We start from the raw sequence: 12,559 nt of genomic DNA, 5'->3' as shown, positions 1-12,559 counted from the left end.
TTCCCTACGTCCAACCTCTCCAGGCCATTGTTAACATAGGTCAGACTACAGTCCTTTCCATATTAAAAAAAATAAATAAATTAAAAATCTGTCATAAAGTAAAACTGTTCTTTAGTCTGAAAGCAGATGAGAGGCATCTCATCTCACTGGTGGTATAAACAGAACCTTCACCCATGCTGCAGCACAGCACACTTAAATTTAAAACGTCATTTACAAGTTTTATGTATGTCTTGGAGTAAAGCTCACAACAGATAGTCAGCGCACACACTCTACAGAACAGTGACTGGAAAACCTTCCCATGATCTACCTAGAAACCAGGTGAGAAATGTCTTTGCTGTAACCCCAAACACAAGGCATAGATCTTTCTACATGGCATTTGCTTTTTGTAATTCCTTTTAAGTGTTTCAATCTCATCCATGTGATTAATTTGGATGTGACTTCAAGCTTTACAAAACTGCTTAAAAATGCAGAATTGGGATGAAAATCTGTAAGGGGGAGAGGGTGGGGTTGGGTACAGAAGGCAGTTCCATCATTTAATGAAGCCTAGCATGACCAACAGACAACCTGTACCTTGAAGGTGACAGGGAACATCATATTCAATCTCATCGTGTCTCGATGGGCTAAGGAACAGGGTCCCGTCCACCAGCGGAAACTGTTCAAACACTGGCAGTGCCCTGTGGCATAACGCACAGTTTACAACGTTCCTGTGGCTGGCACTAAGAGCAGCAAGGATAAACTTCCGAAGGTCCTCCCCTTGGCCCACCTGGGCATCATCTTCCATCCGCACATGGAAAGTATTCAATTTATGCCTGGGGATGTGAGTCAGCAGCTCAGATAGATCAAGCCTTCTCAAAAACTGCACAGGAGCATCAAAGTGTCCTGATCTATGTGCTTGCAAGCCAGCTGCCCCGTAATCAAAATGTGCATTCCTGAACATGCCCCCACTGGCCATGTTCTTCTTATGGGGCTCCAGGTGAATGGCATTCTTCAAAAACTCTCCTAAGTATCGCGAGGAACGAGGGCCGCTGAAGTGCGTGGGGGCAAGAATAGAGTAGCCAGTGGGTGGGGACTGGCCGGGAGAGACACAAGGCGAACGAACACCGTAGCTGCCACCCATGACACCCTTCTCCTGGGAGTTCTGCCTGTCCATCGAGTGCCGTCGCTGGATGTCATGGCTCAAGCCCTTCTGTGGCTTGTTGGCTGACCTGCCCTTTTTGGCTTCCTCTGCTGACTCTGCCATTGATCTTCCTGAGCTCTTCTCCAGCACCGATTTTTTCTTCTTATCATCCTGCATTCGCTTCACCTGGTACCAGTCCGTGTCCTTTTTCAAATGACCCTGCCCACATCGACAGGAACAGAAGCGAAAAGCCAGATCATATCCCTTCTTGGTCCACATGTTTTGGCGACACTGCTTTTCGTTCCAGCTCCTGGCTCTGCCAATGCAGTTGAACTGGACAAGAATGCTGCTTTCCCACTCGTAGAAGCACTGAAGGTGCATCCAGGTGCTGTATGGACAATGCTCATTATTGCATATAACCTTCTGGTAGTCATCCTTCTCAAGGTCCACCGGTCTTCCAAAGCTACAGATCAGTGGAGTAGCACAAGGAGCTTCTGTGGAACACAAAACAGATAAATTAATAACTTAATGGCCCATCTATGGCACTATTTCTTTCAATACCATGCCAAATATACACATGAGCTCTTACTCATGAACCATACTATAGAAGGGCCCACAAGAACTAGTTCTGGGTCAGGGTAAGAAGTAATCTTCGCAAAAAAAAAAGTTAAGTAGGTGAAAGGAGATAGGAAAATGATGGAATAAGGAGAGAAAATGACATTACAACTTAATATTCCAAGCCAAAGTACCTCAGAAGAACTAGCACTCTTCAGGGGTTTGTGGATGCCGATGCAAAGGCTTTAAGAAGTAAAGAGAAAGCTTTGTGATGCTTCTGGAGGGTTTTTTTAAAGCCTGAGAGGCAACACGGAGAGAATATACAGAGATGCTTGTTTGGAAAAAAAAAGCAGGCAACACAGCCTGGCTCTGTGATCACAGGGAGAGGCAGGAATTGATCTTTTCTTTGGGACTGAACAAGACACAACAGCTAAGGAAAGAAAAAGGAAGCAGAGGACTTTGAAAAGCAAGACAAACAGCTTATGTTCATAGTGCAGAAAGGAGGGCCCTCAACCCTGACTTACTGGATAGCTAAATTTCACAAACCAGATAGCTCTGCAATGCAGACAGGTTAAAAAACCCCAAATGCCACATGGTCCTTTATCAGCACTGTAGCAGCCTTTGCTACATTCTTGAGCAAAGAACAGTTTACTTCAATTCTCTTCCTGCAACAATATCAGCTTATACATAAAAATGCTCTACAAAAAATGTTCTGCCTGTATGACCAATGACATTATCCTCTCCCTCACCAAAGTACCATGGACCACATGCAGCTCCCATTTCTGTTGCTGTTGCAGCTGGGAGGCACAGAAAGGACAGGAAATTTTTAGCTGGAGTTTCTATTGGAACTTGAGTTTCTAATTAGGAAGTTTTTTTAGATGCTTATTCAAGTATTACAAATATTTTATGTTCTGTATTTCTTGCTTCCTGCTTCCTCCACTTAACCAAAAAATACTGCTCTGACAGGGCTGGCAGCCTGCCTTTTAATTGCTGCATTCAAATGCTAGCAGCTTCTTCAGTGTCTTCCATGTTCAAGTGCTGCCTCACCCCATGTGAAACAGAGCAAGCATCTCCCTGCAGTTCCCCACCGTCAGCCAGAGCTCCAGGACCTGCAGCAGAGGTACACCAAGCCTTTTGGAGAGAGGCTGCTGTGATCCACATTTTTTCCTTAGAGCTTCAAATTTCTGCCTCATAAAAATGCCATTTTGTTGCACTGCTTTTAATCCTGTTCTTGTCACTGCTAGCACAAATAATACAACAAAATTTGCAGTGGTTTTATGCTGCTACATTCACATTTAGTCACTCTCAGTAACAGATACACTACCCATCATCACCTGTCCCACAGCAGCAATACACAAACTAGATGCTTTACAACAACAGATCTTTGCCATGCTAGTAATTTTGCCCCTTCCCAACAAGTTTTTGTTAAAAGACTATACACAAACAAAATCTTCCAGGTTACCTTCAGTACATTCAATATTACAGTAGCTCTTAAGACTTATTTACTCAGAAGAGACAGGCACAAAAAAAACCCCAAAACTTTTCTGCGTCATTCCCTGGAAGATGCAACATCCTTCACCTCATGCCTCTGCCTCCATTTCAAATGCGAAAAGTGCCACAGTCACAAGAATTTTCTGCAATACCTTTCCTTCAGGGACTGGCCTATAAAGTGCAGGCAAAGCACATTCTCAAAATCTTCCTCTTAAAGCAAAAAAAAAAGCCTATTTTCATTTCAAAATATGGGCTTGTTCAGTCATTAGAAACAAATTACCAAATTGGAGAGAACAAACAGAGGCTCTCCCTGGGAGCTCTTAGGAATTGCCTTCGATACATATGACACCTATATTTGTAACTACTTGTCTCAGGTCTCTCAAAAGTCCACTAAGAACATGCAGGTTTTGAAATGTCTTAGGAGCATGAATTTTATTGGCTACCAACGACTAATTTTTCTACACATTTTTTACTGTGTATTATTGAAAATAAAGTTGCTGGGTTAGCAAAGAGCAAAGCTGAATGACAACTTATCTGCCCTGAAACAAAATCTGTCAGTTAACCAGTTCAGAAAGTTCTCCCACTCCCTCTCTCAGACTTTGATTCAAGTCATGCTATGCCACACCAGGCACCTCTGCGAAGTTTTTCTTCATTATCAGTCATTCTTTCATCATATTTAGGGTCTGAAAGTATAGTTTGCAATTACAGCATTCTTATGCAATTTATCAGGCAAGAAGCCAGTTAAAGTGAAGCCATTAAACGCAAATCATCGCAAGTCAGATGTGTAGCAAGATACCAGAGGTACCAATATGAACAGTTCTCACACATTTTCTGTATTCATCTATTTTGGTATGCACTCCTTTCCACCACTGCCAGGAGGCAGGAAGAAAGAACATGCCAAAAACCCACTTATGCTCCCCCGTGTGTTTCAGAGTGTAAATGTTCTAACAGTCACAGGTATAATTATAGCTGCTAGCTGAGGAAGTTACTATATAGACAAGTCTAGAGATCTCCACTTGAGAATAAAGACTTTACACTTGTTCATCCATACCGGCATAGTTAACTGACTAAATAAGAAAAAAGTGTTTCCTTGATCAGTCTTTGCCCATAATTTTGGCAAATTGGATGCAAAAACATATGATCTCTCTCCTGAAAAGTTTATAGTCTCTTCATTATGTCAACAAAAAATTAAATTAATAAAGTAGCTGAAATGCGGAAAAAAACCAGCTCGTGTGTATTCCATCAAACATGTCTATAATTATTTGATTATGATCATGTACTGGTTGTTCAGAGGCTATTGTAAAGATGACTTTCAAAAGATTTTTCCCTCTTTTCCCTTGCTGGTCAGTGGAAGGATTGTGGATTGGGATCTTCTCCTTGAGAATTTACAGATGCCAGATTACCTGAGGAACTTCCCACACAGCATAACTGTGAGCAAGAACAAGCTTCAAGTTTTGGTCAGCAATGTATTTTTCAACATTAAAGTGAACTAGATGACTACAAAGTTTTCAGACATTTCCTCATCTTATCTTCTGTCTACTCAGCATAAATTGGCTGCTCATACAATCACCATAGCAGAAGCAGGTCTACAAGCAGCTGGAAGAAAGCAATGGAGTGAACAAGAGCCTTCCCCCACACAAAAGGCCCCACTGGATTATTAAGTGGTGGCATTGAGATCACTTTGGAAAACATACATTGCTAAGAGGAGAAGCTGGTATCTGCTCACCCCTTCTGGGAAACCACCTGACATTTCACTACTGTCACTGCGGAAGCACAGGAAACAGTAGAAAAGCAACAGTCCTCTCTGCCATGTTGACATGCTCCAGATCAATGTTAATACCAGGCTAGTCAAAGCACCTGCTTTCATCGATACAGGTTTGTAATTACAAAGCCTGCTGATTTAAACAAAGCCTAGATAAAATTGCTGAAGTATTTCTATAACAGAAATTGAAGACCTCAGCATGGCTGGGGTTGTCATAGGTTGTCCCAGTAGAAAGTTCTACCACTTCTGTAGTATCCCTGTATTTAAGAAAGCAGAACACTCCACTATTTGAAAAGCATATAGAAACCTCAAGTCAACATTTGGTTCTGACTAATATTTCAAAGTCCAGCAGGTCTATCTGTACAAAGAAGACTGTGCAGGACTAAACAACTCTTGCAGATTTTCCTCCATTCATATCTCCTGCAAGACATAACCATGCTACTTGTTACCACATAGAGAGAAAAAAAAAAAAAAAAAGAAACAGAAAAGGAAGCAATTTTTGGTGGAACTTGCCCAGTTCACAGCAACAGATACGCCTTAAGAGCCAGAGGCAGCATTCAAATCACTTAGCACAGGAGCCACACTGGCAAATGTGAAGAGCTTTTCCTATCAATTCACACCCTTGAAAGTGCTCTATATTATTTAATCATCATTATGTAAATGAGACAAAGCATTTATTACAGAATTACAAAATTTAAAAAATCTTGTTATCAAGCACTGTAAAAATTCTTGTTATCAAGTCCTTCTATTTCTCATCAACTAGAAAGCCATTTTGGAATTATTCTTCAAAGTCAGAGCTAGAACCATCATTTTAATGTTTTACGGTAACAGTACAATGATTACTGTCAAGCAAGACAATAAGGGGGCGTAAACAGAAATTCACATGGCTGAACTGTCCATCCGCACCTGCAGCCCCAAGGTGCTTTGTCACTTAAACATAATTTGCTTCCAAGTAGCAAATAGCTCAACAGATTTCTGGTTTCCAAAGTTATGAAACTGAACTTCAGGAAAAACAAAAGATTACCAAGTATCAGAGCAGTGCCCGTTCTCTCAACGGACACTTCTGAAAGAATGCCTAAATGACCCCCAAAATACCTGTTTTACCTCTTACTTTCAAGATGGTTTCACAAAACAAGAGACCCTGCAGTTTCATGCAGCACAACGGCTTCGATGTTTAGACACAGCTGCCCAGCTGTGACAGACAGACTGCCAAGTGGCAACTACAATTTCACGCTGCTTCTCTCAAGAAGTTATGTTTCCACATAAAAAAAACCACCTCATATTCCACTGTAGTGATTTTTATCAGTAATTCTGAAAATAGTTTCAAGGGGCAGCACATAAAATGTCTTCTGAAACAGAAATAACATACAATATTCCAAACAAATATATATTTGAGCACAGATAGCTCATTGTTTAAAGAAGGTTACCTTTTATGTTGACAGAACTACCACAAAATTGACTTTTCTTTCAAAAATGAGAACCTGACAACAGACTGCAAGGAAGCTTGTTTGGGTGTTTGGCTTTTTCTGTTTTCCTGTCCAGGTTTACAAACATCAATAAAAGCCAGGAATAGAAACAGTCCATTGAGATAAATCTCCCTCAAAAAAAAAAAAAAAAAAAAAAGAAAAAGCAGCTATATTAATCCGTTTCTATGTTTTAATAAAAAATAAAAAGGGTGTATGAAGATCACCCTTCCCATTTTCTGACCCAAATGAAAGCACCAGGATGGCTGCCTGAGGAACTTCCCTCTGGTGAAATAAATGGAGGAGAATGTTGTTTACTTGTGTTTACACACCCATAATAAAAGCAAAGATGCACCCAGCAAGCCAAATGCAATGCCTCCACAGCTCCAGTTTCGTGACTGCTCTCCTTTGTTCCTAGTCCTCAATGGAGATGCCTAAAGCAAAATCTGCTCTTCCTCCTCCCTCCATGTCCTCACTTTATCCATTGTGTCAAGCATCAGTTTTTCAGTCAGTGGACAGAAAAAGATAATTACTTCCTGCACTCATCAGTGTAGGTTTCAGCTCACCATACAGACTCACAATTACTGGCAAAGCTCTAGAGAGGTGTTGAAGAGGCTGGGGCAGAGGAGAGAGAAGTGCAGCCTCTGTTGGAAGAGGCAGCCCTACTGTCAACCTAAAGCAATGCATCTGGAAAAAGAAATTACCTAAAAAAAAAAAGGTAAGGTCTTAGCACCAGACCAGCTGCAAGAAACTTACTATGATTTGTTTCCAGTATGTTGTACTCTAGCATCTCATCATCTATGCCAAGGACACTTTACTTGCCAGCACACTACCTAGGCCAGAAAGGGTACCCATGGGACACATGCTCTGCAAATCAAGTGCTTTAACCTCTACCACTGCTTTCCCATGAACAGTGCTCTCTTCACAACCCTACACAGCTCAGAATTGTTCACTCTGCCAGCCTGAACCAGAGCTGAGTCATTTCTGTGTAAGGCTACTCCCTACCCACCATTTGCATGAATCTTCTGAATTTCCTCTGCCATCAGCATGGTTTTATTTTAATTGAAGTAATATTATATTAACATGCTAATACTGTAATGCAGCTGTAGGAAACAAACCACCACCACAACAACAAAACAGACTGAGCATAAAACTTGTATTAGTTGTCCAATGTGCTTGCTTGGGTGAACCTCGGAATACAACCTAATATTCAAAATATTACCAAGACATGACAAAATGGTATTGCTATATGCATTAACTGGTTAAACAGTACAAGTAATACAGCAATACAGACATGATCAGCCACCGTCCTGAGAGCTTGAATGCAGCAGGAAGAATGCAATGGGAAAAAACGTTTCACACATTAATCCAAAAGGCAGGCATGGATCTTCAGTGCAGCAACAATGAGTAACAGCTGACAAACAGTAATAGAAGCCTTTCCAAACAGCTGAGCTCATGGGTTCTATTGATAACATTCATTGATGATGACTGTCTCTCCAAAACTTAAACAAACTTTGCAGACTGATCAAGATGAAACTTTCCAGTCACTCTTGAGGAGGGAGGGGAATAAACAAGACAGCCACCTAAAACACAGGCTTTCTTCTGTGTCATGGGAGTCCTTCTTACATTCTTGGAAATAGAAGCCAATGACAGCAGCCCATCTGCAGTGAGCAAAGGACAGAGCTTAGGCTGATGTGACACCCAGCACAGACCACCTGAATCACCCTCAGAGAGCCACTGAGCACCAGACAACCCCTCATGGCAATGGAAGTCTGGCCGACAGCTTTCCACAGGTAAACACCCACATATTGACACTTACATGCCAATCCAGAGCTCAATCCTACCCAAAGGACCACATAGACGCAGGCGATACTTATGCTCAGAAAGGACTAAAGAGCACGAAGTCAGAAGTAACCTGGTTCTCCTCAGCACACTTACTCCATGTACAAGATGTTACTATTTCTATATGAGTAGTCATATGAAGTGACCACCTACCTCTAGAAAAGATTTCAGATAATTTGGAGCTGCTAAACTCTAGTTCACCTGGGAGTACAGATGATGGGACTCCTGGAGGGCTCAGTAGTTGCTAGAACCATCTCCATGCTCTTCAATTAAGTTGACTTAATGTTTGGCCTCCAAGGGAGTCTCTTCACAAAAAAAACCCCAAACAACTAGAAAAGTCTAGCAATTACAAAGCAGTGGGAAGATGACATGGAAATCATTAACTCATACCTGCCACATTCACACATCCTAACTTACAGCACACTCAGAGCTAGTGCCTGTTTATGAAATCAGCAATTAGCACATGATAGAGAGTCAGTTATCTGTGGCTCTACTCAACCACCCACTCCTAGCTCAGCCATCACCTCACCCCTGAAGTCAGAAAGAGCAAAAATGTACAGACTAAGGAGGACAGGCACTTTCATGTGCACAGTAGTTGTTTTCAAGTCTAGGGATGTTTGTGTCATTGATCTATCCTTCCCAAATTTCCATATGACAGTATTTTTATTTCCCATACTAAAGGCTAAGGAAGTTGGTAGAAACTCGGTGGGAAACAGCAGATGCAGTCACCCTAGATGCAGTACCCAGCATCTCTGAAAGACAGCAGCTCCTGAGTGTGGAGCTGTCAGCTCCAATAGACATCTCCTTCCTGATGCTGTGCTGGCTCCCAGCCCTGCCCATGTGCCATCTTGGGTATCTGTGCAGTACAGAGACCTTAACTGTGCACTGTTCCCAAATCAAGTAGCACAGGAGCGGAGGCAGGGAGTGCCAGGCACACGCAGTAGCCAGGCTCTGACTGAAGCAACCTCCTCTCCCAGGAGGCATTCAATACAGGAACAACAGCAATACCCCTCTCAAGCCCTGGAAGGAGGACTGATAGACTCCACCGTTGCAGGAGAGACAAAGAGAAAGAGATACAGATTAAAGAGAATGCTCTCAAGATAAATGTCACTAAAGCCTACCAGGAACTGCCAGCGCTCCACTCAAAATCCCTCAAGCTTTCAAAACAGAATTACCCACTCCAGTGACTAGATTACTGCCTTGAGAGACCTCTTTGAAATAATTTGAATTTCTATCAAAACTGTTTAAAGAAAGCTCACGCCCTGCTAATGCTGTTGTAATTTAGACACCTTGAAGATTAGCTGGAGTATTTTATCCTGATTTGCATGCAAGGCTTACCTCTATTTTTTTCCCCCTTACATACACTGCAGGAAGAAAAGCAGAGAAGGATGGATGTGTGCCCGTCATCATGGTACTTTAGTATCAAAGGATGTCTCAAATTGCAAGGCTGTAAGCGAGGCTGAAAACTTACAAATGTCTCCGAGGGTTAGAAAGCTTTTTGTCGCTGCTTGTTAGATCACTGGGAGGCAGATAGGGAATGAGTACAGACAAAGTAAAGCTATCACTTCAAAAACTGTACTTCCTCACACAAAACCAAACATCAAGCCTAACCCTTAGTCATGCAAGCGCTACACTTGAGCGAATGACTAATCAGATGAACACAGAATGCTGCCAGGGCACTGATAACCATTTTGATAGCAAGTAACTGTTAAAAAAAAACATTAAATGGGTGTGTACTTGCTTTCATGAAATCATAGTATTTATTTGATTCAGTAATGCCATAGACATGACTCCATTTGCAAAGATTTGCAGAACATGAATTGCATTTGCTACAAAAGCATGTAATTGCATAGTTTGAAAAAACCTAAAATGAACATGAAAGTCTTTTCGAACCCGATTTGCATTGATAAGAGACAGTGAAATTTGCATTCAATTGATTTCTGCAGTTAGAAGAGCTCAATGGAATTATGGAGCAAAATGGTTTGCCTTTAGAAAATTAACAGGTATTAAATTTTGTAGTCACTCACTGCAACAGAATAGAAACTTAATTTTCCAGGTGGTGTCACTGATATCAATGGGACTCTGTCAAGCTAAGTAATAAGAAGCTACCAATACTGAACATCCTAGATTGCCAAACTGGAATTGGATGTTACCTGCAGCAGGGAACATTTGATGGCAATTATTAATCCATGTTTTAAAACTACAGCAATTCATGTTCTAAAAATATGTTTTTAAATTAAATATTGCACTGACAATTTTCTCTGGCCCGCTTCAACTATCCCACTTCCAGGATAAAGGATGGTTTAAAAAAAAATAATCTTAATTGTTGGCCAGTCACAGCTTTCAAAACATTAGTCACTGTGGTGCTGACTGATTTTCTTTTTCATACAGTCATCCTACATTAGCATTTTTATTTGAAAGTAAATCAGTCTTAGAAATTTGTGAAACCCAGGTGAAGAGTGTGTAAAAGCACAGCCAGCCATTTTAAATCCAGGGAAGTACAGAGATGTTCAGAGTCTGACTAGTACAGTGGACACTGGTCACACAGCCCCCTGGTTGCCACAACAGGAACTCTCCCCCTGGAAACCATGCTCCAGTGAGACCTACAGTAACCACTTCCACCAGCCTTTTTTCCTCTGAAGGATGATCTTGTGTCCAGAGATCCTGCACAAATCTGACCTCTGGCAACTCCACCTGACAACCCACCAACTCGCCAGCTCTGACACTTCAACTGGTCAAGGGATCACCTATGCCAGAGGAGAAAAAGTATGATCTTAAAACAGGTGGCCAATACACTGTATGACAGTGCTTTAGAGACATCTATGCCATATTTTTTTACTGTGATTTAGCTAGCTATAATGAATTCTATGTTAAAGGGGAAAAGTACAGACACAGAGAGCAAGTTTCTCCTTTTCCTTCATCTTCTCACAGCACCAACACTGGAGAGACTAGGGTGACAAGGACAAGGGGACGAAGCAGCAAGACACCCCATACCTGCTGAAAAGTTACCATGCAAGATGGAGAAAAGCCATCACATCTGGTCAGTGGTTAGGGTCTCCATCTTCCTGATTCTTACAGCCAGACAGGGAAGTTGAGAGCCTGTAACTCCAAGCTGAGCTCTGAACATGCGCATGTCAAAACTCCACCAAAAAAAAGTATAAAAAGATGCCCTCTTGGGACAGGGCAAAAATCACCCTAGATTTCTCAATCATTGTGCCAAAAATTGACTGATAATTTGAGTGAAAACTGTGCAGAGTTTGAAGCTAAATTTGTCAAAATGTAGAAGGAAACACCTTTCCACTGTAAATGAGCATTGTGACAGCAGTTCCGTATTACGTGGTCAGAGCTGCACAGAGAAGTCCAGAGGAAATTAAAAATTCTGTTTCCTGATGGCACATGGATGGGGTGCAGAAACAACACATGGACCACATAATGAACTGTGAAAACTTAAAAAAAATTAATAATTTAACCACTGTCCCTTCCCCAAATGAAGCAGGGCCCTTATGGGGCCATGTAATTAAGATTGTCATACCGAAATAATGATGCAAAGCCAAGGTTTGCACAGATAGTCTTAATTCTGCAATCATTAAATCTGCTGCTTTCATCTCTGCATACTTCTGTCTCGCCATATTAATGGAAGAAAAGAGGTTATGCTATTAGGATCATCTTCCGCTTTTCCGGGGTAAACATAGGAGAGTGATAACTCTAGACACATGCAAAATACTGTGGAACAAGAAATGGTGATGATGGAGGAGAGAAGAGCAAGCCCAGGAACAAGGGACCCAGAGGACCAGCGAGCCTGGGCAGCATGACTGCCAGCATGCAGCTGCACAGTGCAAAAGCAGCAAAGCAAGGACCTTACCTGCACCCAGCACGCTTAATCCACAACCCAGATAATCCCCCGTGAATAATCGAGAGTTGACTGTGTACAGCAGAACTCTATTAACCTCAGAACTCGCTGCAGCAGGCCGCATCCTCCATAAACTGCTTAGTGATCAATTAACTGTATGTGCATGGCCTCTTACAAAGGTCTTGAGTCTAGTAATGGGATACTTGCCTCCAAGGCCCTGCCTATACTATAAAGCTTCATTTCAGATTCATCGGTTTTGAAGACTAGGGGGAATCCATTATCATCATCTGATCTTTTCTTGCACATGACAGCCGGATTCCCAGCTCTGTAGCATGACAGCAGCAGTTTCTGAACCAGAACTGTTGAAAGCTTTGGACTTATCAGTGAGAAAACAATTTACAAAACTTCCAGCTCAGGATTATCTGATGGGCAGTAGTCAACGTAAAATAAAGCTTGCAACCACATCTACTCCTCCAACC

The 12,559-nt window shown here is 41.8% G+C and overlaps 1 protein-coding gene across 1 annotated transcript in view; it reads right to left on the bottom strand.

Annotated features, from left to right (window-relative positions):
- The window catches only part of HECA (headcase homolog (Drosophila)), a 17,948-nt gene extending 5,744 nt beyond the window's left edge, over positions 1–12,204 (bottom strand). The window contains exons 1-2 of the mRNA XM_009998541.1: positions 12,093–12,204; positions 571–1,611 (exon numbers count right to left, since the gene is read on the bottom strand). Of these exons, the coding sequence (XP_009996843.1) occupies positions 571–1,611; positions 12,093–12,204 (1,153 nt within the window). The remainder of the gene's footprint in view (positions 1–570; positions 1,612–12,092) is intronic.
- Positions 12,205–12,559: the final 355 nt, after the last annotated feature.

The sequence above is a fragment of the Chaetura pelagica genome, unplaced genomic scaffold (genome assembly GCF_000747805.2).
Source record: "Chaetura pelagica isolate M959 unplaced genomic scaffold, ChaPel_1.0 scaffold455, whole genome shotgun sequence".
NCBI classification, from domain to species: domain Eukaryota; kingdom Metazoa; phylum Chordata; class Aves; order Apodiformes; family Apodidae; genus Chaetura; species Chaetura pelagica.
This window is presented reverse-complemented; position numbering and strand designations above follow the sequence as displayed.